This window comes from Diabrotica virgifera, chromosome 1, assembly GCF_917563875.1.
Source record: "Diabrotica virgifera virgifera chromosome 1, PGI_DIABVI_V3a".
Lineage (NCBI taxonomy): Eukaryota > Metazoa > Arthropoda > Insecta > Coleoptera > Chrysomelidae > Diabrotica > Diabrotica virgifera.
Genome location: NC_065443.1, coordinates 101,152,931 through 101,176,058, shown reverse-complemented (window position 1 = coordinate 101,176,058; position 23,128 = coordinate 101,152,931). Strand labels below are relative to the sequence as shown.

Genomic DNA, 23,128 nt, shown 5'->3' with positions numbered 1-23,128 from the left:
ACAAATTTTTATTTTATAGTATTTTTATTTACTTGCTATGTTAGAAATATTATTTCTAACAATTATTAAAGCTAATTGGCTCTCACCAAAGCCATAAATTCCACAAAAAGAAGAAGAAAAAAAATACCTACGCATTACTACACCCTTCCTCGAGGAACTTCCTCTATGTTACTCTACATCCCACCAGGCTGAAATCAATGGGAACCTTCTCTGGTTACATCTCCGAGGCTTCTACAATTTGCGGCCATAACGGATAAAATTCCCTCATCTTCCTTAGTCTCAGCATCCGTTATGGCTTGCAAATTGTAGAATCCTCGGAGGTGTAACCAGAGAAGGTTCCCATTGTTTTCAGTCTGGTGGGATGTAGAGTAACATTATGTTGTTTTATGTGCCATTAGATTGAAAACTTAGTCTTTTTGCTAGCAGTTGCCGCTAGGGCATCTATGCCATTTCGTTCGTTGCAATCCGTGACAGCACGCCGGGGTTTGTTTTGGTTGGATCAGAGAGAGCAGCATATGTGCCTCCTGATGAGAGACTAATAAGTTTCGAAACCGGTAGAGGTGCTTACCGCACTCTCTGATTGGACTAGAATATGGTGCCGCTGTATTTTCGTTTTACATCGAAATTGAAAGTGATTATTCATTTTTGAGTTACAATTATTATAAACTAGTTTGAAATGATAAAAAATGTTATCATAAAATATTTATTGAAAAGGACAAATATAAAAATTGTTTCTAAAAATATTACTTATCTGGAATATGTTTTTATAAATATGTAAATAACACCTGAAATATTCTATTGTATAACAAGCATGCACCGTTTCACTAAAACTCAAGCAACTCTGACTTATATGTACTTTGGAATGCATTGATACATTGGAATCGATTGTGGAAACAGTTTTTGTTTAGATTTTCACCTTTTATATTCATTCAATATTATTCATCTTGTTACACTGAAACTAAGATGAATTCAATACTGACATATCAGGCACTAAATTAAAATTGATGGATATAAAGGAAAGTGGGGGAATGGTCCGCAGCGGGTAATCTTGCGCTGCATTGTATTTCAAATTCCGTGGATGATTTTAAGAACTCAACAAGTCCTACACCTTTTGATGATCTCATGAACGGTTGACGCCATTATCTTCAGTCGAATGTTGCACGGGGACTGAGTGAGATCCGATTATTGAAAATCGCAAGAATTCTTTTAGTTTTTCTGCTCCAAAAATTAAGACGCTAAGTTCGTAGGTTTTATTAAATTGCTTTGATTGCTTAACTGCTTTTGATTTAAATCATGTTGTTTTCTGTACATTTTGGTGCATCTGTTGGTTTATATGGTCTAGTATTTTTTTGTTTGTGACGACGTTTGCTATTTAAGGCGTAAAGGGGTAATAGTGCGCAGGATTGCGCATGATTCCCCCACAAACAATGAAGTGGTAAATAATAAAGTCACCATTTTCCTTTCCAGAGGCTATAAAACTACACTAAAAAATCTATGATTCTTACATATATACTAACGAAGATTTACAAAATCCTCTGTATGCAATTAGAAATGCCGGCAAAAAAATAAGGGAAACGATAAGAGCTTTCGACATTCAAGATCGACTTCAAGAAAAAGACAAACGGGTTTATGTACCTAGAGGAGCTACAAATGTAGGCTCTGTTTGTTGATAGTGGAAGAACTATCATGATCGTTTATTGCATGAGTGCTGGAGAGAATTATATTCCACTCATGTTGATCTATCACGAGTTAAACCAGAATTTAAAAGAAAATCTCGAACAATCGAAAAATCTTACAAGCTCACCAATGAAGATAAAATTGGAGAACGCCAAGGAAAAAAGATGACTAAGGTACGTGAATCTCACGAGAAAGGAGGACCAGAAAGCAGCAAGAAAACTGTTCAAAAATGATTTGTTAAAAAATCGCTAGATATCTCGCCAGAGAGAAAAAAACTTGAAGGCAAACAAAACAAGAAGAGAGTGCAAAAGGAGCTAACACCTGTGTAGTCTGATGTAACAGACACTGATTTGTCAGATATTATCGATGAAGACAAATTATATGATATAAAATTAAGTTTCATTCCACCACCAGAAAACAAGCTGCACCTAGGGACATGTTGTATTTGCTGGAAAACAGAAAAGAACAATAAAGAATTTTATAAAAACATTATTCAGTGCGCACCATTTACCAATCCGTGCGCATGATTACCCTCATGGATGAGGAATCGTAAGCAAAGGCACTTCTTTCGTTTTTTAATATTCTGCTTTAGTAGTTTGTATTTCTCTAAAACCTATTTTAAATATTAAAAGTAGAATAATTAGAGCTTACTGTAACATACTAGCCGTTATGATAGATTTAAAGAATTTACAACGGAGTGCGCACCATTCCCCCACTGTCCCTTACGAAGAAACAATCTCCTTCCTTTGTATACCTGTAAGGTATATTCAGAATATTTCTACTAAACTATATATTTTCATGCTATTTTATATCTCATGTATCAATTATTTGCATCTTTGGAATAAGATTTTGGAATATCTTTGGAATAAGACTGATGCAATATCTAAATAACACTGTGTATAGATCAAAGCCTACTTGAGTGAATGTTAGCTGTTAGCAATTATTGATATTCTCGTTTTTTTTATTACAGAATCGGGATTAATACTAAATAAGTGGTTAAAATTGTAAACTATAAATAAACTGTGAATGCTTCAATGTATGTACATAAGAAAACAAGAACCAAATAGTTTATAAAAATGCTTACTTACTTAAACAATATACAATTTTGCTTATGCATAGTGTCTCAAACCTGGGTTACTAGTTAATACATAGTTATACGCCGACTTTACCGCAACTGTTATATTATAACTTATAAATAAGTTGTTCATTGCGTAATATTTAAACAATGTCTGTGAAGGTACATTAAAAGTCAATAGAGAGATATCGCAAATGCATTTTTACCGCACGCTAATAGCGGAATACGCTATTTTGACATGTACGCAAGCGCAAAGTGAATGTTACGCTAATACCGGATAACGTGTCCCGCTATTTAGGTCGAAATAAGGGACGGTAATAGGTTTGTTCCAACTCGATACAAAACCTTTCTCGAACGGTTACGAGTATGCGCAGTAACGAACAATGTGTTACTGCGCATAATTATTCGTTATTGCACATGCGCGTAACGATTCAAGAACGGTTTTGTATCGAGTTGGAACAAACCTCGAAACGTTAACGCTAATTTGACATTTGGGACGAAACATAAAAATAATTTGTAGAATACAAATTTTATAAACTAAAAATTGTAAATCATCTTGTTTCCTGTGTTGACAAATGCTTGTGTTCTTATTTTGTTTACAATAGACTACTTTTTGTGCTTAGGATATTAGCTATTCAGATATTTTATATTATTTTTATACTGATTATTTATATTTATTGTTGGTTAAACCATTGCTCAATCTCCAAATTAATTTTTCAATAAAAACATTTACAGTATTCCTTAACATTAATTTCTAGGTTACATTTAATTCCAAACTTCGGTTGTCATAATAACGTTAAGTCCCGCCCCAAAACATTTGCGATAACTCTCTTGATGCCTGTGTTGAAATAGACTCTTATCCCTTATTTACGTCTTGACACGTTATTAACGTTAACCTTTGCGATATCTCTCTAATAGCAACATCGCATTAAAAAAGTTAAATGAATAAAAAAATGAACTTTGTGACTTTTCTATGACAACTTTTCTCTCCAAAACTAGTTTACATTGATTGTTAACTTAATCAAAGTGTTTTTTTATAAATTAAATGATATTTTGGAGTGTCAGATTAGAAAGAAATAAGAATGCTTTATTGAAAATTTTAATTGAAAATACGATATATTTGAAAAAGTTTAAGGTACTAGTACACTTTAGAAGGCCAAAAATAAGCATTTTTCAAGATTTTTTTTCAGAACCCTTATTAAAAATGAACAAAAAACGTTTTAAATATTAATATCTGACTTTTAGAGAATACAAAAAATATATATTTTTTTATTTATGCACGTACACTAATATTGAAGAGTGCACCAAAGTCGAGGCCTCGAAAAAAAGTAGTTCCGATGGCGGACAGTTAATCTCAGGATTAGGATCTCTGAAACAAAAAAATCGTACGGCATTTGAAAAGGGAAGGTTTCTTACGTGACAATTTACCACCGTTAGTGAAAAATTCCGCAAAAAAAAGATTTTACGGAAATTTGAAAAATTTTTGTGAAGAAATCTCCGGTTTTTCTTCAGTTTTTCATGGATAAAAAATATTTATTTTTTATTTTTTGGTCAAATTGTGGTAAATTGTCACGTAAGAAACCTTTCTTTTTCAAATCCAGTACAATTTTTTTGTTTCAGATATCCCAATCCTGAGATTAACTGTCCGCCATCATTTTTGCGCCCTCTACAATATTAGTGTACGTGCATAAATGAAAAAAGATACATTTTTGTACTCTCTAAAAGTTAGATATTAATATGTAAAAAGCTTTATGTTCATTTTTAATAAAGTTTCTGAGAAAAAAATTCTTGAAAAAAATGAATATTTTCGGTCTTCTAAAGTGTACTAGTACCTTAAGTTTTAACTTGTATTGGAAGAACGATTTTCCAGATAAAAACAAAATAGTCTAAATACGTTATATTATATAACATATTTTCAATTGAAATGTGAAATTGTGGTTTATTCCCATTAAATGAGTAAATAATATCTAAAACTCAAAACAAAAAATAGTTTTGGAACTGTTACCATTGGTTATTAAGATGTTATTATTAAGTTATTCAAATATATAAAACTACATTTAACTATTTTCAATGCAATGAAGCCTCACAAAACATGAATAAGTACCTCGCTAATTTTAAATATATCTGTAAATAATATAATCTCGAATTTTAAAATAATTTAAAAGTTTAGTGTATTGCAGTAAGCAAGTAAGAGATTGTAAGAAAAACTGTAAAAACATTTAAACTTAAAACTTAAAAAAGTGTTCGACAATATCCAGTGTAATAAAATGGTGAACTTCTACTAAAGGCTCAACAGAGAAGAAAGTATTCAATAGCACATAATTAAATAATACGTACAACCCACCTTATGTATATTATTTCTAAAAAGAAAGGCATTTATTGTTTGTAGCGTTGTTACAATGAAAAGTATCTTGTAAAAACCTAGAAAAACAATAAAACTAATTCCGGCATAAAATTAATGCATCAAATATTAAAAATATTCTGAGATAATCTACTATCTACCACAAAAATATGCTTTGGACCTTCTGTAACCCTTCAAGCATATATGCTTGATTTGAAGTATAACATTTATTGCTTCCAAAATTTCCCAAAATTTATTTAAAGAAAGGTTAAAGTATGAGACCGTACATATACAAGATTTTGTTACAATTTAGTTAATGTATAATTACCACTAATGTATACAATGATAAGCGCGCTAATAACCGGCAAAATAACACAAAAGACCGAAACCATATTAAGTTGTGAGATCAAATTTAGATGAACCTAGTAGAGGTGGGAAATTTAGCGATAGAAACCTATAAATTAACATTATATTGATTGTTTCCCACCTTTCGACGTGTCGGAGGAGTTTGGCAACTACCAGTGTGACGGTGACAGTTTTAGTTGACATACTCCTCTGATACGTCTAAAGGTGGGAAACAATCAATATAATGTAAATTTATGGGTTTAGATCGCTAAATTTTCCACCTCTACAAGTTTCATCTCTTTTTATCTCACAGCTTAATATGTTTTCCATCTTTTGCGTTATTTTGCCGGTTATTAGCGCGCTCATCACTGTGTATTTAAATTTAATGGTGCATTGATTTTGATTAGGAATTTAGTCTATGAACACAATATATCTTATAGCTAAATAATAATAAACTTTAAATGTGTAAAATAATATTAAGCACAAAAACAGTCTATGAAGTGCACCTTGATTCTAGTTTTGTTAAATCCTTAAGACAGAAAGAAGTTTGTAGTGTAGATAAAAATACTATATAGGGTGTTTCATTAATAATTGGAAATATTTTAACTAGATTTCTGGGCTCAAAATATATATTGCGGTGTAACCAAAATCACTTAAATAAAATGTGTCTACTTACTGTTACAGGGTGTTTTACTTTATTATTATAAATTTAAAAACTATTTGTACCCGGTACCTACTTTAAATCTATTTGACATATTCTTGTCATACTTGGCAGAAAATGCAGGTACTTTACACCCTACTAAATTACATTAAATAGCTACTACCAGAGGCGTACGAAATGGGAAAGTGACCATAGAATTACATTTATTACGCACATGAAATGAATGTAAACCGCTATTATGGTTCTTTTCATGAGGATTTTTCAGTGCGTCACAAATGATAGAAAAGAAGGTAAGTCCGTGATAATATACATTTATAGCATTTATTCTAACATGGCATTTTAGTTAAATCTGACAGTTGTCAAATTTTATTTGCAATTGGGCATAAAAACAAATCAATTGTCTTTATTGCATTTATAAAATGGTATTTTTTTTTATTTGTATAGTCTTATAAATTGTGCAGATTATATTCGTAGATATATTATATAACTAGTAATTAAATTTTTTTCTATTATAGCGCCATCTATCGACAACTAGAATAATCACCGAACTAGAATAATTACCAAAGTAATCACCGACGTGCCTTTTTTTCTGTCATATACAATTTAATGCGTTAGAAAGAAATCGAAAAACTGTGACGCACTAAAAAATGCTCATGAGAAAAAGCATAAACAAAAAATAATGTTGTTTAATGAAATTTCTTGAAACGAATAGAAGCATTCAACATTTAGAAACAAACTGTGGTTCTAAAATGAATCATTTTGTTATAATCTAAATTAAAGAACAATTTTAATAACACGAAAATATCAAAAATAACATTTTAACTAAATATTTTATAACAAATGTTCAATGTTCCCATTTACATCAATAAGTTTATCAATGCTTCCGTTACGTTAAACGATCTTCTCACTTCCGACATAATTAATAAATTAATCAAAGTAACTGTGCTGTTTCAATTTTAACTTCAAATATCTCGAAAAATAATAACTGTATCGTTATGAATAAAGAGTATGTTATCTACACCTACAGTTATTTTTATTATTTTTGGTACCACCTATATTTTTAAATCGTATTATCAGTACTTACTAAGTACTACTATTTTAATTTTTTCTGTGTTTTGTGTACCACCGCCAATAATGATATGTACCACAGATTGAGAATCTCTGATCTACACTGTTAGTTCACTTTCTCCTGTCGTACGCCTCTGGTAGTAGCCAGAAACGACTATTTAACACAATTGGCGAGGAACCGCAAAGTGGGCGACGCCTGGTGGCGAATTTGAAAAGCATCAACAATAATTTCGACTTAAAAAAATTATTGCAGTGTTCCTAAGTATTCATTCCTATTATATTCTACGTAATGACCTAAATTAACCAATCCCAAATCACACATTTTGTTAATTTAACGTTTGTATTAAACGTAGTATTTTTTAATGTTTAAGCGACTGCAAAATTAAATAAATAAATAAAATGTAGTATATATTCTGTACATAGAATGTACATTGTTATGCAAAATATCTCGACCACTTCGTAATTTCCAGAATACAATTATTATAAAATAAATTCACCTACTTAGTTTCCAGTTTTTATTTAATTAAAAATTGTTATCTGCTGGTGTAAAATAAACTGTAGTGCACCTATTAATTAAATTAATAACAAAATTAGAAATCCTAAGATAGATTAATAATTTTTAGAACGCTGTGTGATTATCGGGGGCCAGATTTTTTTATGAAAAAAAAAAAGGTAAAAACAAATCAGTAGTTAGCATCAAATTTTAATGAATGCATACAGATTAAACATAATTTTGAGTCGTCTTTAACTTATAAGATGTCTTAGTTGCAAAACTTAGTGGTTACTTTGGCAAAACACTTCTGTAAATGATTTTAATTTAACGTTTTAGAACTGTGAATTCAAATGACAAAATGAATTGTTTTCCTAGAGTTGTCGTCCATCTTTGAAATTTTGAGCGCCCTCTGTTGAAATTTAATTTTGCGAATATAATTGGCTGTGAGTTTCGACGGTAGCGCTCTCTCGCAATTTGAAACTTGTACTTTTCTGATAAAATTGGTGTATGTCAAGTATACAAAACGAGAAAAATAGATATTTAATTTATGTAGAAAACCACAAATTATGAACTAAAATATTATTGTAACCTCATTACTGAACGAATACACAGAATTAATAGTAAAAGTAATTACAGTAAAGCATTATAATTTTAATATTTAATATATAAATTCGTGCGACTGGATGACTGCTTACGGAAGACGCCATTGAGAAAAAGAAGAAGTTTATGTGAAACTTAGAGGTTACCTGTTTTTATTGGCTGTGAGTTTTGTCGGTAGCGCTCTCTGGCGGTTTGAAACTTGTACTTTTCTGATAAAATTGTTCAAATTCAATGCACAAAACTGCCACTAACAGCCCTGGCGAAAACTGTCAAATCCCCTCTACTCATAGGTTATACAAGGCCTACCCTTTCTGCCAAGTTTGACAAGGATATGTCAAATAGTTTTAAAGTACTGGGATAGGTTTTAAATTTCTGTAACTCAGTAAGGAGCCACATTTTATTTAATTAATTTGGAAGAAATCTTAATATTTTGAGCCCACGATTCTACACTTAAATTATTTCCAATTATTAATGAAACACCCTTTATATACCCAGTTATCCTCTATCGAGAAAAATTGTAATTAGATTAGATTATGGAATTTACATAAATGACGCTGGTTAACTAGAGTCCTTTTCACGAGCATTTTTCAGTGCGTCACAAATAATAGAAAAAAAGGTAAGTCCGTGATAATACACATTTATGACATTTATTCTAACATGACATTTTAGTTGAATCCGACAGTTCTCACATTTTATTTGCAATTTGGCATAAAAACAAATCAATTGTGTTTATTGCATTTATAAAATGGCATTTACTTTTATTTGTATAGTCTTATAAAATGGTACAGATTACATTCGTAGATATATTATATAATTCGTAAATAATTTTTTCTTCGATTATAGCGCCATCTATCGATAACTAGAATAAATGTTATAAATGTATGTAATCACCGATGTGCCTTTTTTTCTGTCACATAAAATTTAATGCGTTAGAAAGAAATCGAAAAACTGTGACGCACTGAAAAATGCTCATGAAAAGGACTTTAGTCAACCATTTCACAAGTCATAAATGTCATGACTTTGTTACTTTTGTTGCGTTTTCCGGCTCGTTCAAAACTTCGTAAACAAATATAATTTACATATTTCACTGTATATCATATTCCTCAAAATATAAATTTTAAATTCAGTACTTCAGTGCAAAACAATTTTTTAATACCTAACGGAATATTGATTGCTGTCATATCTACGCAACTATTGAGAATTAAATCTGTAAATTTGGTGGGAATATATATATTTTTACTTTTTTCTTGTCTATGCAAAATTTTAAAGTTATAGTTAGATGCATGGACTTGCCATGCCTTGCCTTGAAGCCATGTTCCGTTAGCCGTTTTTTAAACTTGTTCCTGTCTGACATGTGTATGGTTTTAGACATGTACCAAAAGGGATCTTATATTTTGGACATGTAAAATTGTACAACTAAGTGATCAGACGAAAAGAAGTATTAAACATCGCATACACAGAACCCAGATCTAGCACGGAGATGTAAAACGAACTTAACAGACGCTAACTATTTGACTAAAGAAGACCCTGAATTTAACTACAACTTTGAATATTGTATGGATAATTGAAATTTTTGACTGGAAAATTAGAATGAACAGACAGATATTGGGAGGTCTGTGTGTCTAATAGCCGATTTCACCAATGACGAAAAGTAATTTATTTAATGAATAAACTTATTCGACCAATAAACTGACACATCTACGTTTCGCTAACGTGAAATATCATTTCATTTATTTATTTATCAAATAACTATTTACTCTTCGAATAAATTGACAAGTTAATATCGCTTTAAATAATATCTACAACAAAGAAAATTCGTCAAAATGTTTAAATTATCAAAATGGTATTGAAACAATTTTACTCGACGAATTCATTGATTTATTGTTATTGGTGAAACCGACCCTATGACTAACGGTAGGATAGTTGGTAGGCAGAAAAAAGAATAATAAATATTTTTTAGGTATTACAGATCCGAAATTTCTATTAAATGAAATTGATGTACAGTAATCTGACAAATTGACCATATTGTTTGAGAACGAACACGTTTGTGTTTTATGTACCGGGTGTCCACTTATATTTTCCCCCATTTTAACTGCCTATAACTTCTAAACGGCTCAAGATAAAAATATGCGGTTTTCACTGAAATGTTTTATTTTAGTAAAAGTTTTGTCTGAATGGATTGAATTTTTTATATCGCTTTCAAATACGAAATAAAAGATGGCGGATTTTTGAAAAAAAAACGTTGTTGACTTTTTTTTTAATGGAACACCCAGTATATTCTTTTGTAAATTGAAAGAAAGGTCATTCACCTATCTAGCGATATAAAGTTTTTCAAAACCGGTTGTCAAATCACTGAGTAATTAATTTTTAAAATGAGAGGTGCAACGTGGATATCACATACCTAAATAACATAACTGACCAAGTTCTGTAATTTCCACATTGCATCTCTCATTTTAAAAATTAATTGCTCAGTCATTTGACAACCGATTTTAAAAATTTTTATATCGCTGGATAGATAAATGACCGTTTTTTCCAGTTTTTAGGTAAGTGACCATTTTCTATATCGCTTTTAAATAAAAAATGGCGGATTTTGAAAAAAAAAAAAACGCTGTTGACATTTTTTTATTAAAACACCCAGTATATTTTTTTGTATCTTGAAAAACGGTCATTTACCTATCCAGCGATATAAAACTTTTTAAAATCAGTTGCCAAATGACTGAGCAATTAATTTTTAAAATGAGAGATGCAATGTGGAAATCACATAACATAATAACATTTTGGCCAGTTATGTTATTTAGGTATGTATGTGATATCCACGTTGCACCCCTCATTTTAAAAATTAATTACTCAGTGATTTGACAACCGATTTTGAAAAACTTTATATCGCTGGATAGGTGAATGACCTTTCTTTCAATTTACAAAAAATATACTGGGCGTTCCATTAAAAAAAAGTCAACAACGTTTTTTTCAAAAATCCGCCATTTTATTTTTCGTATTTGAAAGCGATATAAAAAATTCAATCCATTCAGACAAAACTTTTACTAAAATAAAACATTTCAGCGAAAACCGCATATTTCTATCTTGAGCCGTTTAGAAGTTATAGGCAGTTAAAATGGGGGAAAATATAAGTGGAATAATATCAGCTGCTACTTCAAGATTCACCATTGAAGATATTACTATTATTTTAGGTAGCTCATATAATTGTATTCTATTGTTGGTTCTTATTTGCCAAACATTACCATCTTTTAAACTTTCATACATTCTAGGAATCTTCCATTTCCATCTATTCAATTTCAGTAGAACAATAAATGAATGAAAGACCACAGATTGAGAATGCATGATACTTAAATGATTTATAATACTCTACAAAATAATTGAAATTGAAATTTGAAATAATCTATATAATAATTTGAAATACTCTACAAACTTCTTAGAAATTGCTCACAATAATTTAATCATTCCATATGACAAGTATTCTCTAAAATATGAGTATAATATATATTTGTAAATTTTAGCAATACAAGCAATATCACATCATTTACATTTTACCAAATTGAATCAAGTTAAAATTGGGCACATCTTATAAATTCGTTAAAGAAAACTTTTGCTTTTTTTTTCACTCGAACACAACCTATTTTACCCTCATATTCTTTTACATATTTATATTTCAATATAATGAAACAAATTAAAAATAAAAAGTGATACATGTGTATAAATAGTAATAATAAGACACAACCGTGATATTGTTTTAGGTCTTAGTGTCCTTTAGGCTCTTAAATTTTTTAATAGATTTTGTTTAAAACAAGTTCATATAAGATAATTCTTGCAATATACCGCAAACTGATAAACTTATCAATACAAAATGTATCGTGGGAAATCACCTCACTAGGATATCAAGACAGTAGGATATCTTCATTCAAATCTTATTCAAAGAATGTTAGTCTCTTGACAGTCAGTTCAGTGAATAAACCAACGTCTACAAAAAGCGTTATTTATAAGACATTCTTAATAAATTATTAACTATATAGTAATGGCTTTAAATTAAATATGAATATAAATGGAATAACAGTATTGGCAGTTTGGCTACTTTCGAATATTTTGTATAAATTACATTATCAGTTTATGAAATACTGCAACATAGCTAAATCGTTGTGGCATACCATACAATAAGCACAATTTTCACACAATCAATTCCCAAGTAAAACAAATACTTATTAGTACAGTAATGTACTTATTGTACATTATTCGAGGATTAACAGTTAGACATCAAGACCAGGGCACAGAGCGCATCTGTAAAAATATTAGTACATTTGGATGTTGAGAGGGGACTCATATTTTTTTGCAGAAATTGCTTGAAAATAACTCGTATAATAATATTTGTGTTATACTCCCACTCAAAAAGGTCCGGAGCATTGTTTAAATAATAAAAATGTCAAAAAATGAAGGAAAATTCGAGTTTTTTCTTCGTTTTTTTATTATAACTTTAAAGGTTTTCATTTTCGAGAAAAGTTGCACCGACATAAAAGTTGCGTAATTAAATTTCCTACAATATAGGATTAACTGAAAATTTTAAAAATTGTCACCCTTGTTGCAAAATAGCAATAATTTCGAAAAAACCATAAAAAATCAAGTATTCGAATTTTAAGATTTTCAACCATTCATATTTCACCCAGAAAAACTTTATGATATGATAAAACAATACTGTAAATTTCATTAAGATCGGTTTAATAGATTTTGCAATACAGCTTTCGCAAAAAAAATTCATTTTTTCAAAATGTTGCATCACTGAAAATAAAGCAGGCTTTAGACAGCAAGTTGAATTTTTTTTACATATAAAAGAATACTGTACCTTTCATTTGCAATTTGCAAAATTAAAATCGGTTAACTACCACGGCGTCAGGAATTTTTTTAAATAAACATTAATTTTTTGTGCTACGCGCAGGACAGCGGATACGTTCGCTTTGATTGGGCATTTCAATGACCTTTGATAAATTTTAATTTTTAGTACATTTCGAAATAAATAAATAAATTTGTTTATTGCAAAATAAAAACACACACTGTGTCCTTTGAAATAACACATTTTTTAGCAAAAACTTTTTTTGTTCATATGTTTTAACTTATAAAATAAAAGTGTATTATTTTTAAACATATGCAATTGTTTAAACAATTTTTCACAAACAATAATCAAATTAGTTTGATTTTTGTGGAATTAAAATATGAACATACAACAAAATATAGAGTAAGAATATAAGATATTAGTTAAAGTTTTCAAGACATTTTGGTGGAAATCAACTTGTGTGAATCGAACGCCGCTGTCCTGCGCGTAGCAAAAAAAATTAATGTTTATTTAAAAAAAAAAGAATGTGTGTGTACTTTGTACGCACGTAAAAAGTTATACTTCTATTATATGATTTCAACGAAATAAATATACTTAAACAGTTTATTTGTATTTTATTTAAATAACAAACTAATTTTAATACTTACCACTTTCAAAAATTTTTTATTAAAACAATACCAAAAAAAATATGAATTGTCCGGATTTAACCGCGGGGCCTTTCGATCTCTAGTCGAATGATCTACCAATGACCTACCACGGCTCTGTGTAATGATGGTGCTTCTCGGACATAATTACAATGATGGTGACAAATAGATCACGTGAAGTATAAAATAAAAATTTATTTCGGATATTTAACGGACTTCGGATATAACGGACAAAACAATCTGGTCAAATGTGAAAAAAATTCAAAACGTCTCTGTATTTTGCAAAAAATTTCAATAAAATTTTTATTATAGCATTGTGCGGATGCATTTCTAATTATAAAAAAAACAGCAAACTTCAAAAGTGCAAATACAACTTAAAAAAAGTTGTTTGATTTATTTTAAACCTATTTTTATATAACGGACTTTCGGCATTAACGGACACCTCGTCTCCCCATTTAGTCCGTTATATCGAGGTTTTACTGTACTTATTATCTTACCCCCGAAGAAGACAAATCCAGAGACACAAAAATTATAATAAATATATTTACTAAAAACACTAATATATTCGTTTTGCACCTTATTTGCGCTGATACATATCTATATAAATTGAAAGATTTAGCAACTAAGTCCATACTGTCTGTGTGCGCATGCGCGCAGAAAAATTAAAATTCACTCTCAATCGCGCCTAAAGAAGTATAACTTCAAAAATTCCTGACGCCGTGGTAGTTAACCGATTTTAATTTTGCAAATTGCAAATGAAAGGTACAGCATTCTTCAATTTCTAAAAAACTGCTTTTAACCTCAATTTGTAAAAAAATTAACTTGCTATCTGCTTTATTTTCAGTCCTGCAACATTTTGAAAAAATGAATTTTTTTGCGAAAGCTGGATTGCAAAATTTATTTTGCAAAATCTATTGAACCGATCTTAACTAAATTTACAGTATTGTTTTATCATATCATAAAGTTTTTCTGGGTGAAATATGAAGGTCCTAAGTGTAGCAAAACTGGTTGAAAAACGTAAAATGCGAATACTTGTTTTTTATGCTTTTTTTCGCAATCATTGCTATTTTGCAACAAGGGTAACAATTTTAAAAATTTTTAACCAATCTTATATTGTAGGAAATTTAATTACGCAACTTTTATTTTAGTGCAACTTTTCAAGTCAATACTTTTAAAGTTATAATCAAAAAACGAAGAAAAAAATCAAATTTTTCCTTCATTTTTTAACGTTTTGATTATTTAAACAATGGTCCGGACCTTTTTGAGTGGGAGGATATTTCAATTATTATTATATGAGTTAATTCCAAGCAATTTCTATAAAAAAATTAGAGTCACCTCTCAACGTCCATCTCAAAACAGATCCGACCTGGACTAATCGGACTTTTACATCGGGCTGTTGTATGAAGAACTACTTTGGGTCTTGTGTTTTGCAGCCATGTAAGTGATATTAAGTTCTTTATTTATGGATAAAAAAAATTATATATGTTCGTTGAAAAGCGCTAAATCTGACACTAGCGACGAAATCTTTAACATTCAATTACTATGTCTTTGTTCATAGTTGGGAATACTTTGTGTGAATACGTAATATACAAACCCCTAAATATATTTTTTAGAATTATATTTTAAAGATACTTACATAAAAATTTGTACAGCCGATAGTATCCAACTGTATATTAATATCTAAAAAAAAGTTTAAAAATAAAGAAGCAAATATAAATACCTACGTTAATCATTTTTATTGTTAATTTCTAATAAATTATTTTATTAGTATCACTGAGTCATATTCTCACCATGTATTTATATTCACGTTTTTAAATTCTTGTTATGATAAAAGTTCGTGAATGGATACTTACATAATATAAAGAAATAAAAATTTTAAATTTATAAAAAAAATTGATCTAAAACGACCTAGATAGTTTTCATATTGAATGTTAAGAGGATCGGTACGTATTTTCGGCTGCAATGCTATTCAAATGGGGATTCATTTTTTTCAAATCCTGAGAAAACTAATAAGTATTTTTGAAAAATTTAAACGCAGAATGAAAGATTACGTTATTAGCGAGGGCCGAAAGTCCCTCAGAACTTCTATAATGTTTATTTTAATAAGTTACAGGGGTGAAAAAACTAAGAGAAAATTTAGTGTGATTTTTAATTTCAAATATCTCATTCAAAATAAACTTTTTATTTATTCTAAGGGACTTTCGGCCCTCGGTAATAATTTAGTCTTTCATTCTGCGTTTAAATTTTTCAAAAATATTTATTGGTTTTTTCAGGATTTGAAAAAAATGAACACAATGCCGTGGTAATATTTTCCAAATCTGTCTTTGTCTTACAACGCACTCAACCGAATATAATATTGTCAGCATATATTGTCAGTCAGACACTGACAATCAGTGACAATTTTAAATATTTGACATTGCATCGGGAATATTTTGAGAAATTGATTAAATTAGTGTATTTGATAAATAATTGATTTAAGACGTGAACTTAATAAAAAGTTATTTATTGTGTATTATTTGTGGAAGATCCAAGCAGAGAATACATCAGATATATCCTGTGATCCAAGTATTTTGTTGTTAGAGATGTTCAATTATGTAAGCGTTCCTTTTTCCTCTTTTCTCGATTGATTATTAGTTTTTGTTGTACAAATAAATTATTACAATCACTGAAAACATAGTTAGTGAAAAAATTATCACATTTATTAATTGAATTAATAATTTGCAATTATAAAAATAACAGTTATCCAAGAACATTCAAAAGCCATCTCTTTAAATTAATTATGACATTTTCAAGTAGAATGACATTCTAGTAATGTTTACATATCCACACCAGTGTGAATTTTACTACACGTAATTTGCCGTGTAAAGACAGAAAAAGTAGGGATACACGTAAAATATTTGCGAATTATGTACCCATAGCCTTAACTATATGGAACATAAAAATTTAAAGAGCTGATCAGATAAACAGATAAATTTGCGGAGAAAAAAACTCGTTTTTTTCTGCACGTAACTCGTTTAAGAAAATGTAACAATTTTTGCAACAGAATTTTAAGTGTCGACATCAGGGCCGCCGCTAAAGTGTTGGCCGCCCGTGTGCAACTTAATATTTGCCGCCCCCTTTTAACACTTTAGTCGTTTCAACATAGGTACTAGTATTTAAAGAAATGTGCAGGAGATACATCGTAACCGTAACGAGTATATGAAAAATAATTGCTCTGATCTCGACGTTACTTTTAGACACCTGGATCCCGCGTACCAAAAAAAGTTGATTAATAGCAAGCTGAAAATTTGTTAATAGTTTACCGGTATCTAGTCGGACAAACTTTGATGTATGGGAACACTGGAAGTTTTAATTGTGTAACAGGTTAAAAATTTGGAACGTCAGACTACGAAAACGTTCCATGTATTTTGTCAGACATAACTTCCAATTGATTTGTTACCATTTCATTAAACTCTCATGCAAAAATCAGACTGGTGTCTATGACCAACTGGGCATTTTAATGAGTGAAACACGAAGAACATGTCAAATGACAGGAATCATGTTGGTTAGTAATAGCAGTCTGATCTTTGCATGAGAGGTCAATGAAAGGGTAACAAATTAATTGGATGTTCTGTCCGACAAAATACATGGGACGTCTTCGTAATCTGAAGTTCCAAATTTTTAAACTGTTCCACAATTAAAACTTCCCCTGTTCCAGTGTTCCCGTACATCAAAGTTTGCACGACTAGACACTGTTAAGCTATTAACAAATTTTCAGCTTGTTATTAATCGACTTTTTTTGGCACGCGGGTTCCAGGCCTATTTGAAATACCGTAGTGTGAAAAGAAACGGGCACACTACTACATATACATCTATTAAAAACAACATCGTTTATCAAAAGCGTGTCTAAAATCATCAAATTCTCAACTTAGACTGAACTATAACCCATCTATAGCCATACATACATAAGCACAAAGGAACAATATTATAACAGAGTAACCATCGAGTAATAAAAAAGATGTTTCAAACCATCGAGTAATAAAAAAGAGTTTTTTATTACTCAATGAGAGCAACTTAACAAGCACTTATCTAAATTCTCTGAAAGTGGCCTATTGTCGTGTTATAAAATAATAAATGCCTCTTAACAAATAATAAATGTTCAGAACGTGAAAAATTCGCATATGGACCACGTAGATAAAAATATCATTAGAAGCCCGAAAACCGGCAGCCACTTTGAATTAAAAAGCATTCCCGGAACTACTTTATGATTACAGCTGCAAAAAGGCAGTTCATATAATAAATAACATTTTCTGGCATTTTTGTTTAGATTGTTTGGAATATTAGAGTTTGTAGAAATATCTGAATCATTACTATTTGTTTTTGAATTTATTTTCGTTAAAAAAATTATCATCAGTCATCAGTGGACTGCTTTTGGCCGCCCCTATAATCGGCCGCCCGTGTGCGACGCACACTTTGCACACATGGTAGCGGTGGCCCTGGTCGACATAAAAATGCGTATGGTTAGATGTTATGTATTCACTATCCTATTATACGGTATAGAGCCAGCAACTCTAACTAAAGCGATGATGAGATAAGTGGAAGTTTTGGAGATATGGCTTTACAGAAGAATCCCGAGAATAACTTACGTAGACAGAGTCACGATGAAGAAGCCTAGCGAAGACTTTCAAAAGAAACACAACTGAGTAATGAAATACAGATACGAAAACTATAACATCTTGGCCACGTGATGAAAGGAACAAAATATCAGCTTCTACATAATATCATGCAAGGAAAGCGAAGCGTTGAAAGCCGACGAATGTCATATCTGCGCAATATCAAAGAGTGGTTTAATTGATCGTCTAACCACAACCAGCTTTTTAGGGCAGCAATGAACATATTTCGACTAATCATGATGATTGCCAACCCTGCAGTCCCATCACCAACTTCACAGAATATGCTTCTAAGGTCCTTCGAGACTACGGACACCAATCTGGTGTAAGAGAGTTCGCTACTGAATTCATATGTGTACAGTCCGTCTAATTTACTTACAGTTGCACGTCATTACTTACGTTAGAGATCAAGTTGACATTGTTGCCCAATTACAAAAAATTCTTAAATTCATTTTAAATCAAATACATCACACAATTTTTACGGAAGTGGATTATACAGCAAAACAAATTAATATTCAATGTAAATAAATAAAAACTTTAGAAATAGAAAACAAGAATTAATTTATAATCTTACGTTAAAATACATAATAAAAACAGTAAATATAATGAAACAAATACTTATAGTAAAGAATATAAACAAATATGAAGTGTCATCACCGCAACAGTCAAATAAATGTTACCAATTTATGCCAAAATATCACCTTCGTTCGATTATAGTTACAGTGTATTCCGAACACATGTGCTTCAAAAAAAGGCTTTATAATCCATTTATATAAATTAAATGAAACATATTATTGTGTATTTCTTTAAGTTAACATTAATAGAAATCTTTAAATATTATTTCTACGCGTATATAATAAAATATGCATAGTGGCTATAACATCAGTGTACTCGGCAAAGTGATTCTAAAAAAGAACACACCTACCGCCTAAATATTTCATGTGACGTCTAAGGTTATGACGCGGATGACGTGCAACGGTAAGTAAATTAGATGGAGTATAGGTACATACCACCAGACAAATCATACTTTTTGTAACAATTGATTGTACTACCTGCCTTTTTACTTGCATTTCATAAATTTACATGAAATCAAAAATTAACAGCAGAAAAAACTAGAGAAACAGCAAATGAAGCCAAATTATCATCTTACATATTATACAAGGATGTCCGTTTATTGAAGGTCTCTTGTTCGGTAAAAAAAGGACGCCAAAAGAGGCCTAACTGTAAAAAGCTAATGTAAACGAGGAAGGGAATGAATCATCGAACAAAAATGATTAGAATAAATATAAAGAAATATCTTTTTTCACGGAAGCCTAATCGAAAGGTACAGTATTAAAAAATATTTATTTATTTACCTACTTCTAATAAAAAGTAAAAACATGACCCAATGATATAAAACAGACCCTCCTTTTGCTAATATTACCACCTAACTTCATTAATAGTTTTAGGGCTGCCACTATAGTATGCGGTCTACCGTAGCTTTTCTGTTATAGCTTGCGGTCTATATGTAAGGTTAAACAACACCATAAGCTTTTCTTTGAAGGGTTTGCACACAATATGAAAGTCCATTTTTAGGCAAAATGTTTATTGCTAGGTAGTAATCAACATTTTGTAGGAATACACAATACACTTATTTCTATACTATTATATTCGCGGTGTGCAAGTACTTAGAGGGGATACGAGAAACTATCGTGCGAGAATAGCGGAGAAATATTGCAACTTTCTTAAATAATTCATATTGTCAATTGAAATTGTCAAATTGACGGATATTTCATAGTTACTGTCATTGAAGAATAAAAATTATATATTGCTCCACGATATTGATATGATGTGCAATTATTATATAAAGGTAAATTTAATTAATTGTATTTTGCTTGCAGTACTGCATTTTAATAACTAATTTTATTTACTACATACAATTGTTTACGTTTTAATAACATAACCTGAATCTTATTTTTTGACAATGACTATGGCCTTGACAATTATCCAGTAACCATGACTAATATAATTGGCCAATATAATTAAAAGTGCGAATAATGTTGCTGAGCGTAGAAACCAGATGTCGCTTTGCCGAACTTGCAGGGTCCCAATAAATAACACCATAATCTTCTTGGTTAGGGTACTTGCATGACTTTTTTAAGCCAGAATCATTTACTGCATTTCTCTTTTAAATTAAGGTACATGATATTTTTCTTTAATAATAATTAGGCTTTTTCGATTTGTAAATAATTAGGCTACATAGAATTTTTTGTATAAATAGCTGGAGTATATTTTTTTGTAAATCATTAGTCCCCTTTCATTATGTTTACAAATATTTAGTAATTGTGAATAAACATTTTTTTCTACAAGAGTTTTCTTGCATTTCATTATTTTGCGCGAATCCTTCATAAATTTTCCGATCGGTATATCGCACCCTATAATACGCACAGAGGGACCGCATCCTAGGGGTAGACCGCATACTATAGTACATATCACCGTTTTAGGTTTATTATTTCGAATAGGAATGTTATTCTTATTACTTCGACGATATGTTTCAATTAAATTCGACTTATTATTACAATAATTATTAAGTATTATAAATCAGTTACAGGGCCAGTCAAAGTGATTCTGGAATTACTATGAGATACTGACGAGGCGTTGGTGATGATGCTCGTGCTGAGACTTTCTATGGAGGCCGTCTTAGCTTCATCGGAAATATCTGAGTTGTTCATGTCGCTACTGCGCATTAAATTGGAAAGCTTCTTATCTAACCTACAAAAATATTAAATATGTTTATATAAACATTTTTATAATTATAAATAATTAAATATTGTTAAGAAATATATGTACGTACACAGGACTAATTAACGAAAACGAAACGATTTTTTGCAGAACGTTTTTTTTTTGGAAAAAAAATGCAAAAACTTAGCGATAGGTATTTTCATCATGTAGAGTCCTTTTCATGAGCATTTTTCAGTGCGTCACAAATGATAGAAAAAAAGGTAAGTCCGTGATAATACACATTTATGACATTTATTCTAACATGACATTTTAGTTAAATCTGACAGTTGTCACATTTTATTTGCAATTTGGCATAAAAACAAATCAATTGTGTTTATTGCATTTATAAAATGGTATTTTCTTTGATTTGAATATTCTTATAAATTGTACAGATTATATTCGTAGATATATTATATAATTCGTAAATAATTTTTTCTTCGATTATAGCGCCATCTATCGACAACTAGAATAACTAGAATAAATGTTATAAATGTCTGCAATCACAGACGTGCCTTTTTTCTGTCACATACAATTTAATGCGTTAGAAAGAAATCGAAAAACTGTGACGCACTGAAAAATGCTCATGAAAAGGACTCTAAGTAGCAACCATCATGTTGAACCAACTATAGTTCAATTATTTCGTACTGTTTTAATCAACAATGGTTGGGAACGCAGTATTATCTTCACAATTGAATCAATCGTTGATGGTGCTTCACTTATTTATACAGTAGGAAAAATGAAAGAATACCCATGCGTCATCGATGATATGCATACGAATCAAATCAAAAATTTCTAGTCAAAACAACGTGTAAACTAAGTTAATACTGTAAAAAACGGATGTGACTACTACCCCACCGTACGATTTTTCGTTATGTTATGTTATTCTTTTTCTGATAATACCTATATATTTATTGGTAATAAATGTTACTTTTACTACCGTAATTAATTATTTGATATAGATTAATAATACAAAAATAATGAGTAAGCAAATATAGTATTATGAATTTCTGCATGTTAAAGTTGCCGGACATAAGTAGTAACAGGAATTTAAAACATGTCGTTTATGTAAACTTAATTATTAATTCAGATCATTTTGGTATCCAGATCATTTTCCAGACATTATCTGCAAATAAATGTACATTCGTAAAAATATATTAATCTGTAATTTTATACACTATGATTGAAAAGTCAGAGTAATATGTACACGTTTGGCAAACTCATAGACAGAAGTTAACCATATTGACAGATGATTACTTACAAACTTTATTGACTTATTTTAATTAAATAAATACTTACCAAACCAAAAATACAATATAATATCAAAATAGCTTTCAAAAGTTGAGTTTATTCAAGTAAATACGATTGATTATTAAAATTTATAAACTCTACCGAACCTAATCCAGTTTCACTATCAAAGTGACAGAATTTGAATCTGTCAGATTATAGTTGACCAGCACGATTACTCGAATAGTAGTTTATACAATCATTATCTCTACTGATGTTGAATGTTTTTCTAAGAATGACATTAGAAGTACAGAAATAGTCAAGTGTGAGTTTAAATTTTCTACTAAATTAATATAACTTCGTTGAACAATAATTGTATCGCCGTCTCACTCTGTCAATTATAAATATGTAACTGCGTATGCCTTGGATAACGTTTTTGCTCAGTAGACAACACTTAATAATATATCTCTCTCGTTTGTTATTTATAGAAAAAGGCAGCAAATCCAAAATATGTGCTCGATATGATCGTTCATGGATATTCTTTCATTTTTCCGACTGTAATTCCGTTGAATAATAATTGTACGTAATTGAAAAGATGGCTCAAATGTCATGTACGTCCACAAAAAGGAAAAAGAAGTGAGCTGATTGAGAGGTTAGGTATCATTACTTGTTTATTATACAAATAATATCTACATCTTTTTTATATAATTAATGATGCCTACCGATTTTCATTACTTACCTAAATATATTAATT

At 30.2% G+C, this 23,128-nt stretch overlaps 1 protein-coding gene across 1 annotated transcript in view; it reads right to left on the bottom strand.

Annotated features, from left to right (window-relative positions):
* Positions 1-689: 689 nt before the first annotated feature.
* LOC114349413 (uncharacterized) overlaps positions 690-23,128 on the bottom strand; it is a 42,498-nt gene continuing 20,059 nt past the window's right edge. The window contains exon 4 of the mRNA XM_028299782.2: positions 690-21,141. Coding sequence (XP_028155583.1) covers positions 20,964-21,141 — 178 coding nt within the window. The 3' untranslated portion in view covers positions 690-20,963. The remainder of the gene's footprint in view (positions 21,142-23,128) is intronic.